The sequence below is a fragment of the Hyperolius riggenbachi genome, chromosome 7, assembly GCF_040937935.1.
Source record: "Hyperolius riggenbachi isolate aHypRig1 chromosome 7, aHypRig1.pri, whole genome shotgun sequence".
Taxonomy (NCBI): domain Eukaryota; kingdom Metazoa; phylum Chordata; class Amphibia; order Anura; family Hyperoliidae; genus Hyperolius; species Hyperolius riggenbachi.
The window spans coordinates 256,379,861-256,400,042 of NC_090652.1; the positions used below are offsets into that span (position 1 = coordinate 256,379,861).

Here is a 20,182-nt window from a genome sequence, read left to right on the forward strand (position 1 = left end):
TGCCCTGCTGATCCTCTGTCTTTAACACTTTTAGCAATAGACCCTGTAGAAGCATGCAGGTAAGCGTTGGACATTTCTGTCAAATCTGCCAAGATATGCTGCATGCTGGTTTCTGCAGCTGCATGTTGGCTACCAGGGTGTAATATGCTGGCACGTCCTGACGGTGTGTCACACAACGTGCTGTGGCCATGGAGACGGGTTGCTGGAATCGGTAATCAGGTGAGTTTTAACAACGCGACTCTGCACGGAGGGAGGGAGGGAGGAGAGGAACATCGTACCAAGCCAGTGGGCCGTGGTTTGCACAGTGCTGGTTTAAAAGGAAATAAATGTGGCAGCCTTCATATACTTCTCGCTTCAGGTTCCCTTTAAACTGGGTACCCCATATCATTACTGAGCGGAGTCTTAGGAGATACAGAATGCATACGTCAATGCTAGGGAGCAATTTCCCTGAAACCGCAGCATGCAAGTTGGATTAATGTTTTTGTGCACATAAAGAGAAACTTTACTGAATATAATGTAATATGTTAATATTTTACAATATTAATTCATACATTTAGTCTGTGTTTGACCATTGTAAAATATTTCCACTCCATGATCTACTTTTACCATATCTAAATTTACCACAGGTGACGACATCTTTACCGCTGGCAGGTGCATTATTGCGGAATGTTTATGTTCCGAAACACTTGGTTTCCCAAAATGCTCTGTGGCAGGAGGCTGCATAACTACAGAGCCTTTGATTGTCCCAAATCCAGGCTGCACGCAAGCTGCATTAAATCTCCATGCGAGTTGGATTCATTACCATTTCATCTCTTTACCAGTGTGTAGGCCAGGCAGCTGTTATGTGGGGACAAGTTAAGTAATTCCATAGCTTGACTCTCATCTGTCGCTGGGGTCAGCAGATTTTAGTTAGAGAATATTGAGGCAGCAAGCTTGCCTTTTATGAAGTCTTAAGGCAGCCATACAGCCTCCAGATCGGCCAGCAGATGGATTCTCTGTGATCGAATCTGATCAAAGAGGGATGTATTGGCTGCCTACACTGCAAACAGATTTTGAATCTATGAACTGGATTCACAATCTGTGGAGCTGCCGCCTCACCCAGCATACATTACCTGATCCGGGCGGTGTGAATCCCGCTGTCCCTGTGGTCTCTTCTCCGCTCTGAGCACCAGCTTCACTTTACTTCCCGTCGGCGGAAGTTTAAACAGTAGAGGGCTCTCTACTGTTTAAACTTCCCCCGACAGGAAGTGAGTGAAGCCATCTGGAGTCCAGCGCGGAGAAGGGACCGCGGGGACAGCAGGGACTAGTGCCGGCCGAAACAGGTAATGTATTGTCACTAGCGTCGGTCATTCGAACGCCGCTATCAATGCACTCCTGACCTGCCGGCAATCGAGCAAAATCTTCCGCGCAGACAGATCGACGGGATCGATTTCAGACGGAAATCGGTCGAACGGTTAGCGTTTGCGTATCGATTTTACAGCAGATTCGATCACAGTGATCGAATCTGCTGTCTATCGGCAGGAAATCGAGTAAGTGTATGGGCACCTTTAAGCCTCATCTACTCGGTACAATTTTCCATCAGATAGATGGATCTATTAGATAGATCTAATAAGAAATTGCATTGTGTGTAGACGTCCAAATTGTTTCAGATCAATTTTGCGATAAATTTTGCTTTGATAAGTACCCAAAATCTATTGCAAAATCTCTGAATGGACCAGTTGGAAATTATCTAATAGATCTGTCTAATAGATCCGATCTGATGGAAAATTGTACCATGTAGATGAAGCTTTAAAGTGTACTTGGAAAAAAAAAAAAATCACAGAAAGAGGATTCTGGGGCTCCTTCCAGTTCTCTGTGGTCCGACTCCCTTATCGTCCTCCCAATCCCCTTAGCTGGGCGGCTGTAAACCCCATAAAGTCTGCAATTTAGCCGATTTGCAGACTGCTGCGTGTGAGCGTTCCTGGCCGCGCGCACCCGATTCATTAAGACTAATTGCGATTTGGCAGAATGCTCCCAGCCACAGGAGAACAATCGGTGTGAGCGCATGACCAAGACCATGCATGCACAATGTAAAGTAGTAAAGTAGATTACCTTAAAGGGAACCAGAGAGGATGCAATGTACATACCTGGGGCTTCCTCCAGCCCCATACGCACGGATCGCTCCCACGTCGCACTCCTCCGCTGCCTGCATCAGCCGCCACCGGATCCCGTCATTGCCGCGAGTCGGCAAGTCGCCGGCGGACGCGGCCAATTCTCCGCATCACAGGGTGCTCTCCCCATACAGATACGCATGTGGCTGTTAACTGCGCAGCCGCATGCGTACATGTATGGAGGGAGCCCCTGTGATGCGGACAATTGGCCGCGTCCGCCGGAAGTGACGGGTCCGGTACCGGCGGATCCAGGAAGCTGAGGATGGCGGCGTGGGAGCGATTCAGGCTTATGGGGCTGGAAGAAGCCCCCGGTATGTATAAAATCTGTTTCTTTTTTCACCCCCCCGTTCCTCTCTGGTTCCCTTTAATACTGCAACCCAGGTATTTGTTTCATACCAGGGAGTCGACCAGTCACACCCGTATCCACCTAAGGTGCTGCAACAGTCCAAATAAAATTCACGACTGGGTCTCGACCTGGATTTTAGGCCTGATTGGCCAATTTTATTATATGTACCACAGTGCAAAACAGCACAACGTTTCGACCCACAGGTCTTTATCATGCATGCACAATGACCTGACCTAGAAGCGGAGGGCAGACAGAGAGTCCCCAAGGGAACCAATGGACTACAGGGGGGCTGGAGGATGCCCCAGGTAATTATGAATTCTTTTGCTGTGATTATCTCAGGTTTATTTCAACTAGCTGGAAAGTAGCGAGCAACCCACTAAAGGGTCATTTTAGGAGAACAATAAATCACTGTATTAGAAAAAAAAAAAAAAAAAAAAAAAAAAAAAAAAAAGAATCCACCCGACAAAGGCAAAAATAACCAATTTACACTGCTCTTGTCCTGAAGTGAAGCGTCACAGATGTTGCATTTTGGCTAAGCAGGTGTGATCACTAGTAGTTAGCTTGTGCTTTAGAGCAGTGTTTCTCAACTTTTTCGGCCCAAGTACCCCCTACCGCAATTCAGTTCCAGCCAAGTACCCCCCCACGTGTATAATTTATTTAATATATACATATATATACATATATATACATATATATACATATATATACATATATATACATATATATACATATATATACATATATATACATATATATACATATATATACATATATATACATATATATACATATATATACATATATATACATATATATACATATATATACATATATATACATATATATACATATATATACACATATATACATATATACATATATACATATACATATACATATATATACATATATATATATATATATATATATATATATATATATATATATATATATATATATATATATATATATATATATATATATATATATATATATACATATATATACATATATACATATATATATACACATATATATATACATATATATATATACATACATATACATATACATATACATATACATATACATATACATATACATATATATTATATATATATATACACACATACATACATACATACATACATACATACATACATACATACATACATACACACACTTATACCGCATATATACCGCACCGCAGGTATAGGTGCCCTCAGTATAGATAGATAGCCAGGTATAGGTGCCCGCCCCCAGTATTTATAGGTGCCCTCAGTATAGCTAGGTATAGGTGCCCCCAGTATAGCCAGGCATGGGTTGGTGCCCGCAGTATATATAGGTATAGGTGTCCTCATAGCTAGGCATGGGTGCCCCCTGTATAGCCAGGCATGGGTGCCCCCAGTACAGCCAGGATTGGGTGTCGCCCAGTATAGCCAGGCATGGGTGCCCCACAGTATAGCAAGGCATGGGTGCCTCCCAGTATAGCCAGGCATGGGTGCCCTTAGTACAGCCTGGCATGGATGCCCCCAGTATAGCCAGGTATAGGTGCCCTTAGTACAGCCTGGCATGGATGCCCCCAGGATAGCTAGGCATGGATGCCCCCAGGATAGCTAGGCATGGGTGCCTACAGTTTAGTTAGGCATGTGTGCCCAAAGTATAGCCAGGAGGGGATGCAGCACAAAACGGGGGAGCATGCCCACACATAGCGGCGGGGAGGGGGGTCCACTCCCCCCCTCCCTCACCTTGGACTCCCCCGTCAGTGCTTCCCCCTCCGACATGTATTAATAGCAGCGGCGGCGGCATGGTAAAAGGAACGCACACCTCTGCGTTCCATGCCGGAGGTCCGATCTTCTCTGAGCCTGACACTACTTCCTGATAAACAGGAAGTAGCTTCATCGCTGAGAGAGAAGGACCTCTAGCGTGGAACGCGGAAGTAAGTCCGCGTTCCTTTTACCATGCCGCCGCCGCCGCTGCTATTAATGCGTGTCGGAGAGGAAAGCGCTGACGGGGGAGTCTAAGGTGAGGGTGGGGGGGAGTGGACCCCCCTCCCCGCCGCTATGTGTGGGCATGCTCCCCCGTTTTGCGCTGCATCCCCTCCTGGCTGCGTATCCCCAGCTATGGTCTCGCGTACCCCCTGGGGTACGAGAACCGCGTGTTGAGAAACACTGCTTTAGAGCACACCTGAAGTGAGAGGGGTATATGGGGGCTGGAGGTTAAAAGGAAATCATTTTGACAGCCTCCATTATTCCTCACTTCAGGTTCCCTTTAACATAAACCAGAGATGAGTTATATGAAGGCTGCCATATTTATTTCCTTTTAAGCAATACCAGTTGCCTGGCTATCCTGAACAAGCATGCAGCATATCAGATGTTTCTGACATTGTCAGATCTGACAAGATTAGCTGCATGCTTCTTTCTGGTGTTATCAATACACTACTGCAGCCAAATAGATCAGCAGGGCTGCCAGGCAACTAGTATTGTTTAAAAGGAAACAAATATGGCAGCCTCCATATCACTCTCACTTCAGGTTCCCTTTAATGCCAACTACCCTAAGGACTTCATCATACAGCTCCAACAGACTTCTTCATGCATCTGCCATCACCAGGGAACCGTACAAGAAAGATGTGATTCTGCATGCGGGACAACCACATGCAACCCCCTCAAGCGTGAACCCTGCCTGGGGATAAAGATCTAGGATGAACAACTTTTCCTGTCTAAATGAGACTTTCCCTTATTACAAAAAAATAAAAATAAAAAATAATAGTATTCCCTGGAATTCTACTTTTAAATAGTAATTTGGTTTTTCAGAAGAACTTTGTAAAGGTTCAACATACATAGTTACGCTTCAATCCCATTTCCATTATGTTAAAGCACAGGTCTACCAGTAAAAACTCACATAAAGAACTGCGAGCCATTGGTGTCTTTGCCCCGGTTAGCCATGGACAGCAGAAATTCCTTGTTATGCTGAACCGTAAAGTTCTCATCTGGAGAAAAGGAAAATACATTGTAGAGGGCATAACAACACCAAAGCTGATCAATCACCAAACACACACAAGTACTGGCTATTCCTCTCAAATTATTTTACACTAGCCGATGACCCGGCATTGCCCGGGTATGTATTTGGCTGGTGATGGCTCCGCCCACTTTTCCATAACCCGAACACACTATTACTCAATGACCTAGTTTGAGCTTGGAGGTCTTTTGTTTCATTTCAATGCAAATTATTGATGCCAATCAGATTTGATGTGGCTCCACCCCCTTTTCTGAATTTGAACCCCAGTCACCCAATGACCAACTGTACCAGGTCTGAGGCTTGTGCCATTACCAGTGCAAGAATGGCAGAAATGAAATATTCCTCTTGAAAAATCAATAGGTGAATTTTGATTGGCTTTTGTAGGTTCAATTCACTTTTCTGAATATTAATCCCAATCACCAACTGTTCAAAGTTTGAGAACCCTACCATTAAAAGTGTAAGAATGGCTGCAGTTTACATTTTCACAGTGAAATTTGTATTTGTCTCCGCCCACTTTTTGGTTATGGAGATAAAAAAAAAAAAAAAAAAAAAAAGTCTCCCATTTGTAATTCCAGGCAATGTACTACGTGTGTGTCTGACCTTATGTTTGGGTTCACTTTTAATTCACAAAAAACACACACTGCCCTTAGGCATAGAACCCACAAGCAGTATGTTACTAAGCTGTTACTACTAACAGCTTGCGTGTGGAAAAGCTCTTGCAATGTAATGCGATTTGTGTTATCCCACTTGAACAATGTTATTTTATAAAAAAGAATCCCCCATAGCATTGCATTGGCAAGAGCTTCTCAAACCACTAGTGCTTAGAAAAAGCTGCTTGTGGGGTTGAGCCCAGGCTGTTTAAAATAAAAATACCACCACACCAAGCTATTGCTATACATTTCTGCAGTAGTCCATAACGCTAGCCACTCAGCTCTCCTTTACTACAAGTAGCAGAGAGTGGCATTATCTTCACTAAGGGCTCAGCCACACTGTAAACACTTTTCTGAGCGCTTGTGATTGATTAGCGCTTTGAGCGGAAAAAAAAGAGAAAAAAAAGAAAAAAAAATAATCGCTCACATTTACTGTCATTAAACTTGCAGTAAAAATTGCGGCGATTTTTACCGCAAATTTAACTGAATGGGAGCGATTTTTAAAAAGCGCTCAGAAAGCGATAATCAATCACAAGCGCTCAGAAAAGTGCTTACAGTGTGGCTGAGCCCTAAACCAGTGTTGTCCAGAGGTCATGTGCTGTCCTATTTGCAGCTCAGAATTCTTCTGATACAATAAAGGAGATCTGGGGGCTTAGTAGAACTAGGACAGTAGTTTTTTTTTGTTTTTTTTTTTTCTTTCTTCTAAATGTGCTTTAGGGCCCTTTTTTCCATTCCGAAACACCATCATTCTATTCCACTACTGTGATTCAGCCATGATCAGACAGGTGTACAGTGCGACTACAGCGTTTGCGTTTTCTAAACGGGGAAAAAAAAAAAAAAAAAAAAAAAAAAAAAACACCCTTGGGAAAATTTGAATTGCCTTAACAGGGAAAATAAAAGTTTCATAGCTGCAGAATTGCTATACGATTTTCCTGTGTTTCTATACTTTGTATAGGAGTGCAAATGCAGGACAAATGGACCATTAGGATTATGTAAAAAAAAAAAAAAAAAAAAAAAAAAAAAAACACACAATACTCGTGCGAATGAGGACGTGCGTGGCCAGGGCTGCGCAGGTGTAGTGGACGGAGACTCTACAAAGCTAAACTGCACTGTCATGGGGATCGGAGGATCGTTGAGGACCGGCGCAAGCACAGAATGTCTGCAGGGGGCTGGCAGAAGCCCCAGACATGCAAAAAAATTTTTTTTTTTTTTTTTAATCTTCAGGTCCGCTAAGACACTTTTGAACACTGAGATTATCAGTCTAGTCCCACTATACTACTCTAGCACCAAAGGTTAATCGAAGGTGCTGATGTTGAACCATACACCAACTGAAAGTTGGACACAAGACTACAGGTCCCATGATCCTTAGCAATGAGTAATCTGGTAATACCCAGTTAACCATGAGGAATTCTGATGGCAGCTCGTACTTTGGCTGGCTATCATGGAACAATCGAAGGAATTCCTTTTGCTGGGAGTTCCTCTTAAAAGCAGAATTGAATTCAAATACAAAAATAAGCATCACAATATTTACAAGGTTACATGTTACATTGGTTTTTAAACTGTATTCACAAATGTGTTTGTGCAGCGATAATGCGCTCCACTACCAACTTTGTGTGCATAGTGTTTCTCCATCATGGTTTAGGAGCTGCTCAAAAAGATGCTCGTCTGGGTCCTTCACTTACCAGTATGAACACTTCTTTCTTTACAGAAATAGCATGTGAAAAATGTCACACTTCAACATGAAAAAGGTGCAAATGTTTCCTTTGTACTATAAATATCTTGAAAGGGATTCCACCTGCCATTATTTCTAACAAGCTGTTCTAGAATCACTAGTTTTCAGGAAATTTGCACTTTGACTTGAACATTTTAGTACTTAACGAGAACCCGAGGCGGTTCCATGAGGGGCAGATAGAACACAGAGGCATGTTCTTCATGACATGCTTCTGTGTCCCCACGCCTCCGCTCTCTGCCCCTCCCCCACGCCATAGCCTCCCTAAGATTAGAGACAATGGCCTTGATTCATCAACACTTAGCAAATTTGTTAACAACAGTTTGGGAAAATACCGAATTTGTTAACTTCATTTCAGGATTCATCAAAGTTATCTACAGCTGTTAGCGAACATTCGTTAACGATTCGGTAACGATTCGCTAAAACGGAAGAAAGTGCAATTCATGAAAAAGAAAGTGGGCGTGGTTTAGCGTTACATTTAGGATTAGTTATCTCCTTCACTGCTCTGTCGTTATTCCTGTCAGATCATTGCTGACAGAGAAGATGGAGCCATTTGAAGTGGTTATTTATCAGCTGAGAGTGATTCAAAGGCGCAGAAGGGCAAGAATAAGGTCTGCAACCATATAAATTTGTAAGAGAATAGATTTATTTGCTATAACAGGACATCTGCATTTCTCTTGAATCATCTTGTAAGAGAACACAGGCAGTGCCAGGGTTAACTAATTTTGCTAGCTGCACTATAATTTTTTAGAAAAGGCTCCTATCAAATTGTGGGATTGTCCCAACCACTTCCAGAATCCTGGTCCAGGTGTTAAGCCCTATTCAGAATGTTGCTACGTAGTGCTCAAAGGACTGCCTTTTACCCACAATTCCATGGGAATCTTATGGCCTTGTGTTAAATTACCGCTGTAAAATGGAAATAGACACGTTACCGATTGGTTACCGAATTGTTATCGAATTCACACCGAATGCCGAAAAACCTTGATGAATACAACTAGAAATCGCTAAACTTCGAATTCGGTAATTTAACAAACTGGAAAAAGTTATCTCAAAGACAATGATGAATCGAGGCCAATGGCCTCGATTCATCATTGTCTTTCAGATAACTTTTTCCAGTTTGTTAAATTACCGAATTCGAAGTTTAGCGATTTCTAGTTGTATTCATCAAGGTTTTTCAGCATTCGGTGTGAATTCGATAACAATTCGGTAACCATTCGGTAACGTGTCGATATTTCCATTTTACAGCGGTAATTTAACACAAGGCCATAAGATTCCCATGGAATTGTGGGTAAAAGGCAGTCCTTTGAGCACTACGTAGCAACATTCTGAATAGGGCTTAACACCTGGACCAGGATTCTGAAAGTGGTTGGGACAATCCCACAATTTGATAGGAGCCTTTTGTAAAAAATTATAGTGCAGCTAGCAAATTAGTTAACCCTGACACTGCCTGTGTTCTCTTACAAGATGATTCAAGAGAAATGCAGATGTCGTGTTATAGCAAATAAATCTATTCTCTTACAAATTTATATGGTTGCAGACCTTATTCTTGCCCTTCTGCGCGTTTGAATCACTCTCAGCTGATACATAACCACTTCAAATGGCTCCATCTTCTCTGTCAGCAATGATCTGACAGGAATAACGACAGAGCAGTGAAGGAGATAACTAATCCTAAATGTAACGCTAAACCACTCCCACTTTCTTTTTCATGAATTGCACTTTATTCCGTTTTAGCGAATCGTTACCGAATCGTTACCGAATGTTCGCTAACAGCTGTAGATAACTTTGATGAATCCTGAAATGAAGTTAACAAATTCGGTATTTTACCAAACTGTTGTTAACAAATTTGCTAAGTGTTGATGAATCGAGGCCATTTTGTTGCTATATCGGAGGTAAACATAGGGGAGTGGTATTCCCTGTTGAAAACGCCCCCCAGTTGCGTTCCTGCAGGGTTTCCAGAGCTGTCATCGGGTGGACGGGTATCAGCCTGTAGTATACGGGCAGAATAGACAAGACGACAAATTTATCTCTAATCAGATTTTATTAAAGATAAATGTGTCTCTTTGTTGAATTGGCCCATCATCGTTAGGTCTATGGGCACCTTAACCACTTAAAGACCACTCTATGCCAATTGGCATGGATGCGGCGGCAGCCCCAGGACTGCCTAATGCCGAATGGCGTGCAGTCCTGGGGGCATGTTTTGCAGGAGATAGTGAGCGCATCTCTGATTGGACCATATTTATAAAAAACAAACAAACATCCCAACAGGGATGAGAGGCCATCAACAGAGAGCTCTGCTGGTGGGTAGAATCACTTGTGTGCTGAGTGATACGGCCCAGTAGTGAGGCCTTAAAGCTGCAGTGGCATAATTAGCAAAAAATTGCCTGGTCTTTGGGGGGTGGATTTTAAGCCTGTGATCCTTAAGCGGTTAAGGAACGATTATAAAAACAGACTAGCTTGGAAAGGAACTGTACTGAAAACAAAAAATGTAAACTGCTGCTATTCTTACCCCGTTAATGGCAGGGTTCTCAAACTTGTCACAGTTGGTCACTGGGTGACTGGTGTTAACTACTTGAGGACCAGAGGTTTATACGCCTCTAGTGACCAAGCCAGTTTTTACAATTCGCCACTTCACAACTTTAAACGGTTTATTGCTCGGTCATACAACTTTAGCACACAAATGAATCTTACTTCCGTTTCTTCTGACAAATAGAGCTTTCATTTGGTGCCATTTGATTGCTGCTGTTATTGCTATATTTTTTTATTTTTGTTTTAATTAAAAAAAAAAAAAAAAAGTTTTATTCCCCCCCATCCTACCAATTGGCCCTAGACTACATTACATACACTACACTTTACATACATAGGTACTTTAGACATCTGGCTATGGCAGGGATTAGATTGTGAGCCCCTCTGAAGGACAGTTAAAGCACACATCCGAGCAAGTGAAAATAAAAAAAAAAGAAAAAATCCACTTACCTGGGGCTTCCTCCAGCCCCTGCCAGCCGTGATGTGCACTCGCCACAGCTCCACTCACCGCTGGTGGCCCGGGGTCCCCTCCAGCACAGGATATCCACTGCGCCTGCACATTACAGTCTGGATGACGTCAGCGTGACCAGTGAGCCGCATGCTGGAGTGCAGGAGAAGCCAACCTGGTGAGATCGGCATCTGCACCGGAGGGGACCGGGAGCCACTGGAGCTGCGGAGAGGGCACATGACAGATGTCAGGGGCTGGAGGAAGCCCCAGGTAAGTGGATTTTTTTATTTTTAAATATGCTTGGACATTCCCTTTAAGTCACAAGGCAATACTCTCTGCAGCGCTGCTTAATGTCAGCGTTATAGGAACACATTTCACTGTGAAATAAAAAAAAAAAAAAAAAAAAACAGCCTGCAATCGCTGGCTGGCAGGCTGATGGCTGGGACCCGCTCTGTTCAGCTCCGGTCTAATCTCACGCCTCACGAGATGACGTCATATTGAGTTGCTGAGACCTGAGAGCCACTCTCCCGCCGCCATCCTGCGTTAGGTGGCTGGGAGGTGGTTAATATTCAGGAAAGTGGGTGGAGCCTGCAACAGCTAATCAAAAATTACCTATTGATTTTCAAGGGCAATAGTAAAACTGCTGCCATTCCTAGGGAACTGACACACAGGAAAGCGTTGGTTTGGTTCTTTAAAAGGATTCCATTGACTTACATTAAAATTGAGGTAAAAGTGTCCCCAAAGCCATTTTGCAACAATTTTAATGCAAGTCAATGGAAGCGGGGTTTTTTTTTTTTTTTTTTTTAAACGAAAAACGACCCGAAAATCATTCTCCAGTGTGTCTGAGCCTTTACACGTAATGGCAGAGGCCTCAAACCTGCTACAGTCAGTCACTCGGTGACTGTGGACCAATTTTAGAAAAAGATGGCAGAGCCACAAACAGCCAATCACATTTATTTGATTTATTAACTGCTTTTATTCTCCCATTATTGATACCAGCAACCCCAAAGCTCACAAATATAGTCACAGAGTAACTGTGTGTCTAGATTACAAAAAGTGGGTGGCCAAAACCCACACATTTCTGCGTCCGTGCAGATCGATTGTCGCTCGTCCCCGTCGGCAGTCCTTATCAGCCGCTCGATGTGTATCCCCAGCATTACAGTGTTAAACTTGATACACTTGGTCACTAATGCTGGGGATACACAGTACGTTTCTGCACTGTGCATCGACCAGCTGATCCAGCCAGCTGATAATATTCAGCTGGCCCGATCATGCCGCTCGACCCGCGCCCGCTCGATTCCCACCGGCGGACAATGGCAGGGAATCGAGCAGCTGATGAGGACCACCGGCGGGGACGAGCGGCAATCGATCCGCGCGGACGCGGCTGGGGTCGATCCGGCGGCTAATTGAGCTGCCGGTCGACCCGTCTATGCCCACCATAAGATTATTATTCAGGAAAGTGGGTGGAGTAGACAACAGCCAATCAAAATTCACCGATTGATTTTCAAGGGTAATATTTAAATTGCTGCCATTCTTACACTGTTAATGGCAGAGCCCTTAAACCTGGACATAGAGTGACTGGGGTTCAAATTCACAAAAGTGGGCAGAGCCACAAACATACAGATTTGTTTCATTTCAATGGGAACATTTACATGTTTGATGCCAAGGACCCCAAAGCTCACAAACTCAGAGTGACTGTATGTCACTGACAGTTCTGGGAATGGATAACTTATGGTCCGGATTCTGCCACTGATCCTGGGGTAATTGGTGAAACAGAAAGACTGCCAGTCCGCTCAGTCAGACCTGAATAAACCTCATTTTGTGCTTCTATTTACAGCTGAACTTCATAGATTCGTTCAGTTGAATAAACTGCTTTTAGCAATTCAGAGGTGTCCTCTGGCCCACACAAGAATGCAGGAGCCTTTTTAACCTTGTGTTAAAAGTGTTGATGGCTGACTTAGAGGACAACTGAAGTGAGAGTTATATGGAGGCTGCCATACTTATTTCCTTTTAATTTATACCAGTTGCTTGGCTATCCTGCTCATCCTCTGCCTCTAATACGTTTAGCCATAAACCCTGAACAAGCATGCAGCAGATCAGGTGTTTGACATTATTGTCAGATCTGACAAGATTAGCTGCATGCTTGTTTCTGGTGTTATTCAGACACTATTACAGCCAAATAGATCAGCAGGACTGTCAGGCAATGTGTATGGTTTCAAGTTAAACTGAGGAGCTTGGGGAGGGCAGAGGATAATTAATGTGGTGTTGGGAGTAGTAGCGCACACTTTTTTCTTTTTTTGGGGGGGGGGGGGGGGGGGGGGGGGGGTTACATTCATCTACACTGAGTAGTTAGGGGAGACTGTGTAGTTAGGGGAGAGTGGGGACTTAACCTTTTTGCTTTTTCAGGTGTTTCCACTCATGAAATGGGCAGAGCCATAATCTCCATTTGTCCCGTATGATGGCTGAAGAAAAAAACTTTTACACACAGGGAATACTTTCAAATGTTCCTTTATGTAACTATGAGTAGTTATTGAAATTTTATTTTTGAGAGTAAATGCCACTGTAATTCTTATAATAAATGCAAACCTGACACAAAGGAGAATGTTATCTCTAGTAGTCTTTATTGCTAAAATTTAGTAAACAAAAAAAAAAAATCCATAAAAACTACAGCAAGACAAAACCAGTTTTCTCATACCTTCAAAAAATCCTCCGTATATTGATTCCCCTCCTCTTCCGTTTCCTGCAAACAAGCACAAAATGATTAATACTCGTTAGACATGGAGATAAAAATTCTGCAAATGACACTAATGTGTTACCTTCACTGAAATCTCCTCCTTGGATCATGAAATCCTTCACCACTCTATGAAACAAGCAGTTTTTGTAATGCAATGGCTTCTGGGTGGTTTTCCCAACACCCTTTTCACCTGGATCCAAACACACAACAGACCGATTAAATGACCATTCAGAGAACCTCATGGAAGCATTGCATGTACAGTGCTGACCATAAATTATTCATACCCAGTGTTCTCCCCAGAATTTTTTTCCAGCTGGGTGGCATGAAATAGTAGACGGGAGGGGCAAGATTAGAGAATGCAGGGCCGGTGCGTCTGTGCACAGCTCTGCTTAGGCCCCGTTCACACTGCACGCGTTTCCAGCCGCGTTTTGGAAATGCGTGCAGGTGGCCGACACGCACGACATCAGACAGTGCATAGAGTGCACTGTCTGATGTTCACAATGCATGCGTTCCGGACCTGTGCGGTCCAGAAACGCATGCTGCACGCATTTTTGCAAAAATGCGTGGCTGTCCCATTCACTTTTCAGTGATGGGATCAGCCACGCGACGCACACAAACGCGGATGGCGTGCGTTCACATGCGTTGCGTTCTGTATGCATGGCCATCCGCGTTTGTGATGTGAACAGCATAGAAAGAGGTGAGCTGATGAAAGCCGGGTGCTCACCGAAACTAGCTGGGTGGAGCATCCGGCTAAAAGAGCCTGGGGAGAAGACGGATACCCCTGGCAAGTTTTGAATTAAAGTTACTTTTATTCAATCAGCAAGTAATTTTTTTTGACGTGAAAAATGACATAGGTGTCTCCCAAAAGATAAGAAGATGCATTATTGGGGAAACAAAATTCTCAGCTTTTATTTACATTTGAGCAAATAGTGTCCAGTCCAAAATTATTCATACCCTTCACAAACTGTCACAGTCTGTGGGAAAATTCAAAGTTCTATACCATTCTGAGTAGTCCAAGCTGTTCTAAAGCATCCTACTTACCCTGATTAATTGAGAACAGCTGTTTTAATCAACTCAACAATTGAAAAACAGCAGCTCTGCAGTTGCTTTGTGGACAGTCATGGCTAAGACAAAGGAGCTCAGTGAGTAGGACCTGCGGATGCGCATTGTGGCTGCTCACAAGTCAGGAAAGGCTACAAGGCCATTTCTAAATGTTTTCAAGTTCCAGTGGCTACAGTGCAAAGTATTCTTAAAAAAAAAAAAAACAAGATGATCCGCACTGTGGAAAATCTCAGAGGACGTTGCCGGAAAAAGTGACACCTGTGCTGGCCAGGATAGTGAGAGAGGTGAAAGAGAATCCGTTCACCACCACCAAGGCCATCCTGGTGAATCTGGGCTCTGCTGGTGGCAATATCTCAAGGCAGACAATCCAACAGACACTGCTGGGTTCCATGGATGCAGACCATGTAGGATGCCACTTCTCCAGATAAGGCACACAAAAGCTTGCTTGGCATTTGCAAATGCTCATCTGGACAAAGAAGAAGACTTCTGGTCTTCTGTATTATGGTCAGATGAAACAAAAATTGAATTGTTTGGTCACAATGATGTTTACTTCATTTGGTATAAAAAAGCCTTCAACCCAAAGAACACCATCCCCACTGTCAAACATGGTGGTGGGAACCTAATGCTTTAGGGGTGATTTTCAGCCAATGGACCAGGGAATCTAATCACAGTAAACGGCACTATGAAAAAAAGAGCAATACATAAGGATTCTCAACGACAATATCAGGTAGTCTGCAGAAAAAACTGGCCTTGGGCACCAGTGGACATTTCAGTATGACAATGACCCAAAACACACAGCAAAAGCGGTGAAGAAATGGTTAGCAGACAAAAACATGAACATTTTGGAGTGGCCCAGTGAGAGTCCTGACTTGAATCCAATTAAGAATCTATGGAGGTAGGCAAAGATCAGGGCGATGGCAAGAAGACCCTCTAACCTGAAATATTTGTAGCTCATTGCTAAAGACGAATGGGCAAAAATACCTGTGGAGACATGCAAAAAGCGGTCCTGCTGATTCGGGGAGGCAGAGCTTTGCGCTATAGCTCTGTCTCTGCTTGCGTCAATCCCCGCCTCTCTCAGTGAAAGAAGACTAAGAGGGGTGGGGAGAGGCAGAGATTGACTGGAGCAGAGGCAGAGCTACTGCGCAAAAGCTCTTCCTCCTCCAGGAAGTGAACGGAGGATTGAGACCCCCCCCCCCCCTGTTGCTACTCAGAGATAATTAAAAAGTGTGTGTGTGTGGGGGGGGGGGGGGGACTTACAATTGACCCCTTTAAATACTCTCTCATAATTGGATTCACCTGTGTATGTAGGTCAGGGGTTACCAAGCCAATTTGAGTTCCAATAATTAGTTCTAAAAGGTTTTGGAATCAATAAAATGACAACAGTGCCCAAATTTATACACCTGCCTAAATTCATTTAAACAATTATTGTGCACTTTCTGTAAATCCAGTAAACCTCATTTCACTTCTCAAATATCACTGTGTGTCTCCTATATGATATATTTAACTGACATTTTTTAATCGTAACAACCAACGATTTATACAGGAAAATCATGACGATTAACAAAGTTGCCCAAACTTTCACATCCCACTATATATATATTATTCAATGTAACAACAAACCTGTGCAGAGACAGCGGAAGTTTTCACATGTTTTTGGGCAAACGTCTGTAAACAGTTCAAACACAACTCGCCCAGCTGCAACACAAACAAGTATACAGATGTTATTAAACCTGACTGAACCGATCATAGTTTTACATTTAAAGAGGTGATGCAGCTTGAGCTGTTCAGAAACGTGAGATCACTGGATACAACAGAACACTACCTACCATACAGAAATAGCCCATTTACAGTTCCTACTTTTGTATTAAAGGGGAACTTCAGCCTAAACAAACATACTGTTATTAAGTTACATTAGTTATGGTAATTAGAATAGATTGGTAATATAATCTCTTACTCACCCTGTTTTAAAAGAACAGGCAAATGTGTGTGATTCATGGGGGCTGCCATCTTTGTCAAGGGGGCAGCCACCTTTTTGGTTGAAAGGAGGTGACAGGGAGCATGAGACACAGTTCCAACTGTCCTGTGTCCTGATAACCCCCTCCTAGCTGCACACACTAGGCTTCAAATGTCAAATTCAAAATGTATAAAAAAAAACAAACAAAAAAAAAAAAAACAGCACAACGAGAACAACAACATCAGAAATCCCATCATGCTTTGCACAGCATAAGGGGAAAACTGCCCGGGCAGTTTTCTTCTGTGCAGCTAAAAATGAGGCTTGTATCACAGAACGCTTGCAAAATCACTGGTGTTTTACGAAGCAATTTTCCACGGTACAGGAAATAGATTTTGGAGCAATTGCATTTTGTGATTCTTTTAAGTGGACCTGAATTCTTGCACAGGACAGAAGGAAAAAATAAAGAAATGCACCCTATATGTATTTACAGAGTTTAGCCTGTCTAATCCCCCCCCCCCTCATCTGTGTCTAAATCACAAATTGTAATTTGATCTCTTACCTGTGTCAGCTGACTGCCATGGCAGAGAAGCTAACTGCAGTGTTCTCCCCAGAAATTTTTTCCAGCCGGGTGGCATGAAATAGTAGCCGGGTGGCATGAAAAAGTTGCCAGGTGGGGCAATATGAGAGAATGCAGTGCTGGTGCTTCAGTGCGTAACTCTGCTTACAGCATAGGAGGTGGTGGGCCGATGACAGCCGGGTGCTCATCAAAACTAGTCGGGTGGAGCACCCGGCTAAAAGAGCCTGGGGAGAACACTGCAACTGGTAAGTGTTAACAATATGTCTGCTTTCATGGAAGCAGGAAGTGGACACACTGCAGACTTCTAGTAGGATATGCATCAGCTATAAACAAAGAAATCTTTTTCTATAAAAAGGTTATGCTGTTGCATATTTTTTTTATTTTTTTTAGAGCAGAGAGGAAGAGCCACAATCGCTAAAAAAAAAAAAATAAAAAAAAAAAATTGCTGCATGTAAATATTTGCAGTTTCAGCTAATGGTTGGCGATAGCTACAGTGTGAACACTACCATTGGTTTGTATTGCCATAGCGCTTTGATCACTGGCGATTTATAGACAAGTTAAAATGCTCCAGTGTGAATGAGACCTTACTGTACTTTTCAGTCTTTTCTTACCTGGAACATTATTAATCGATATGTCAAAGAAACAACGAGGCCGATGAGGTTTGACCCCCATGATATCCGCTGCAAGAAAAAGAAAAAAAAGAGAAGAAAAAAAAACAAAAAAAACTTGAGTTACGTTTTATGGTAGCCACACACTATACAATAAAGAATCGATTTCACTGCAATTCGATAAAAATGATTGGTTGTGCCAAAAAAAAAAAAAAAAGAAATCTATCAATACAAGCTGATCAGGAGTGGCTGATTATTCTGATTGAGTGGTGTAGTGTAAGGTACACTGTCAATTTCGTGATTTCTCCACTTCAGCCTAACTGGACGAGTATACACGGCCAGTGTTGTTGTGGAAAGTGCACCACCAGTTTGTTACTAAATGAGGTACATGTGGCATCATTTTTTCCGGGACGAGTTGTAGAATACATTTGTGTGTTTTAAAGCTTGGACCCATGTCACATTAAAAAAATAAAAAAGGTAGGGAGAAACAAACAAAAATTAATTTTCAAAATTATAAATCAAACTTGGGAATGTATTAGTATAGCCACACAAGACATATGGGGTAACATTTTAACTGTAATAAGTAGTAGAATAGATTTTAGAGTGTTTTAGGGTTAAGGGCTATGTCTTTTCTTTTTAGTAACAAATCAAAAGCAATAAAAAAAATGTGTATATTCTGTACCAAAACCAAAATGAAAAAAAAAAAAAAAAAAAAAGTGAAAGAATATAAAAGAAAAATAACTATATTGTTACCTTAGGAACTTGGCTCTTTAAATGTGCATGCCATGAGGGTATATTAGTTATTTTTTGCAAATAAGGTTTTGTAATCAATAGTGTACAAAAACAAAACAGAAAAAAAGACACCTTTATTTCCAAATACAATATTGTCACCATACATTGTACTGGAAACAATCTAAATGTTGTAATAACCAGGATGGACAAGCAAATACAATTTGTGGGTTTAACTTATAGTTAGCGCTGTTTATTGTAAAGCTAAAATGGACGTAAATGGAGAAAGTGTGTTTTTCCCATTTTTCCTCTTATTTTCCCTTTAACCTCCTTAGCGGTAACCCCGAGTCAGGCTCGGGACGGAAAGCTGCAGTTTAGAGCATTAATCCTGGGTTGAATCCATTGGAGGTGTGGAATGTGCAGGGCTGCCACAGATCTATCAAGCAGTATGATTTTCAGGTTCTGAAAGCTTGTGAAAAAAATTGCACCGCTTTTGGGAAAAAAAATCTGGAAATAATCATACCGCCAGGAAGGTTTTAAAATGCATAGAAAATAAGGTAATTGCTAAACAAAAATATTACTCACTAAAAGCCTAATTTGTCCTGAAAAAAAAAAAACCCAATATGTAGATCATCTAGGTGTGAGAAGTAGTAATAAAGTTATTGGCAAATGAATGGGAGCAGAGCTGATATGTGAAAATTGCTCTCGTCCTGAAGTGGTTAAAGGGGTTCTGTGGAGTGCTGCATTAAACACAAACTAACACTTACCTGGGTCTTCTATCAGCCCCCTGTAGCTGTAATGTCCCGCGCCGTCCTCCTCAGATCACTCATTCCCTGCCGTCGGTCCTGGTCTATTACACGTGTCACATCTGCGCGCAGGTGCAGTACAAGACAACCTTGTACTGCGCCTGTGCAGTAAGCTCTTGTTAGACGAATAATTGACTGGTGCCGGGGAACGGGTGATCGGAGGAGGAAAACGTGGGACATTACAGCTACAGGGGGCCAATAGAAGCCTCAGGTAAGGACCTAATCATTTCTTTTTCCTGGGTACATACTATCTCGGCGCGGGGCAGTTGGGCGCCTGGTGAGCTGAATGACGGCTCTCCCTGCTGCAGCTGAAATCCCCGGCAGCGTTAAATGCTATTCCCCCTCTGAGTTGTAGCAACTCAAAGGAAGATGGAATTCAGAGTCTGGCTCTTACGCAGGGCACAAAGCAGAGCATTGCTGCTATGACGGTGCCAAAATGAACCGATTCACTTTTTCCTAGCTGAAAAAAAAAAAATGAAACAAGTGTGATACATTGGTCACATTTTTCAAAATGCTACAATCAGATTGAAAAGAAAAAAAAAAGGAAAACAACTGGATAATGGGTGCAGGACTGTGGAGTCAGAGTAGGAGCAATTTTGGGTGCCTGTAGTTGGAGTCGGTGGTTTCAATAAACTGAGGTGTCAGATGATTTCTGAACCAAATCCATAACCTTTGTAAAAATTAAACTAGAGTCGGAGCAATATTGGGTACCTGGAGTTGCAGTTGGTGGTTTCATAAACGGAGGGCCCGAGTTAGATGATTTTTGTACCGACTCCACAGCCCTGAGTGAGTGGCCACCTTAAGGCCTCTTTCACAGTGGGACGTTAAAGTCACACGTTATAAAAAAA

At 42.6% G+C, this 20,182-nt stretch overlaps 1 protein-coding gene across 1 annotated transcript in view; it reads right to left on the reverse strand.

Annotated features, from left to right (window-relative positions):
• The window catches only part of PPIG (peptidylprolyl isomerase G), a 42,642-nt gene that overhangs the window by 18,024 nt on the left and 4,436 nt on the right, over positions 1-20,182 (reverse strand). The window contains exons 2-6 of the mRNA XM_068245573.1: positions 17,803-17,871; positions 16,281-16,355; positions 13,681-13,788; positions 13,560-13,604; positions 5,398-5,485 (exon numbers count right to left, since the gene is read on the reverse strand). Of these exons, the coding sequence (XP_068101674.1) occupies positions 5,398-5,485; positions 13,560-13,604; positions 13,681-13,788; positions 16,281-16,355; positions 17,803-17,863 (377 nt within the window). The 5' untranslated portion in view covers positions 17,864-17,871. The remainder of the gene's footprint in view (positions 1-5,397; positions 5,486-13,559; positions 13,605-13,680; positions 13,789-16,280; positions 16,356-17,802; positions 17,872-20,182) is intronic.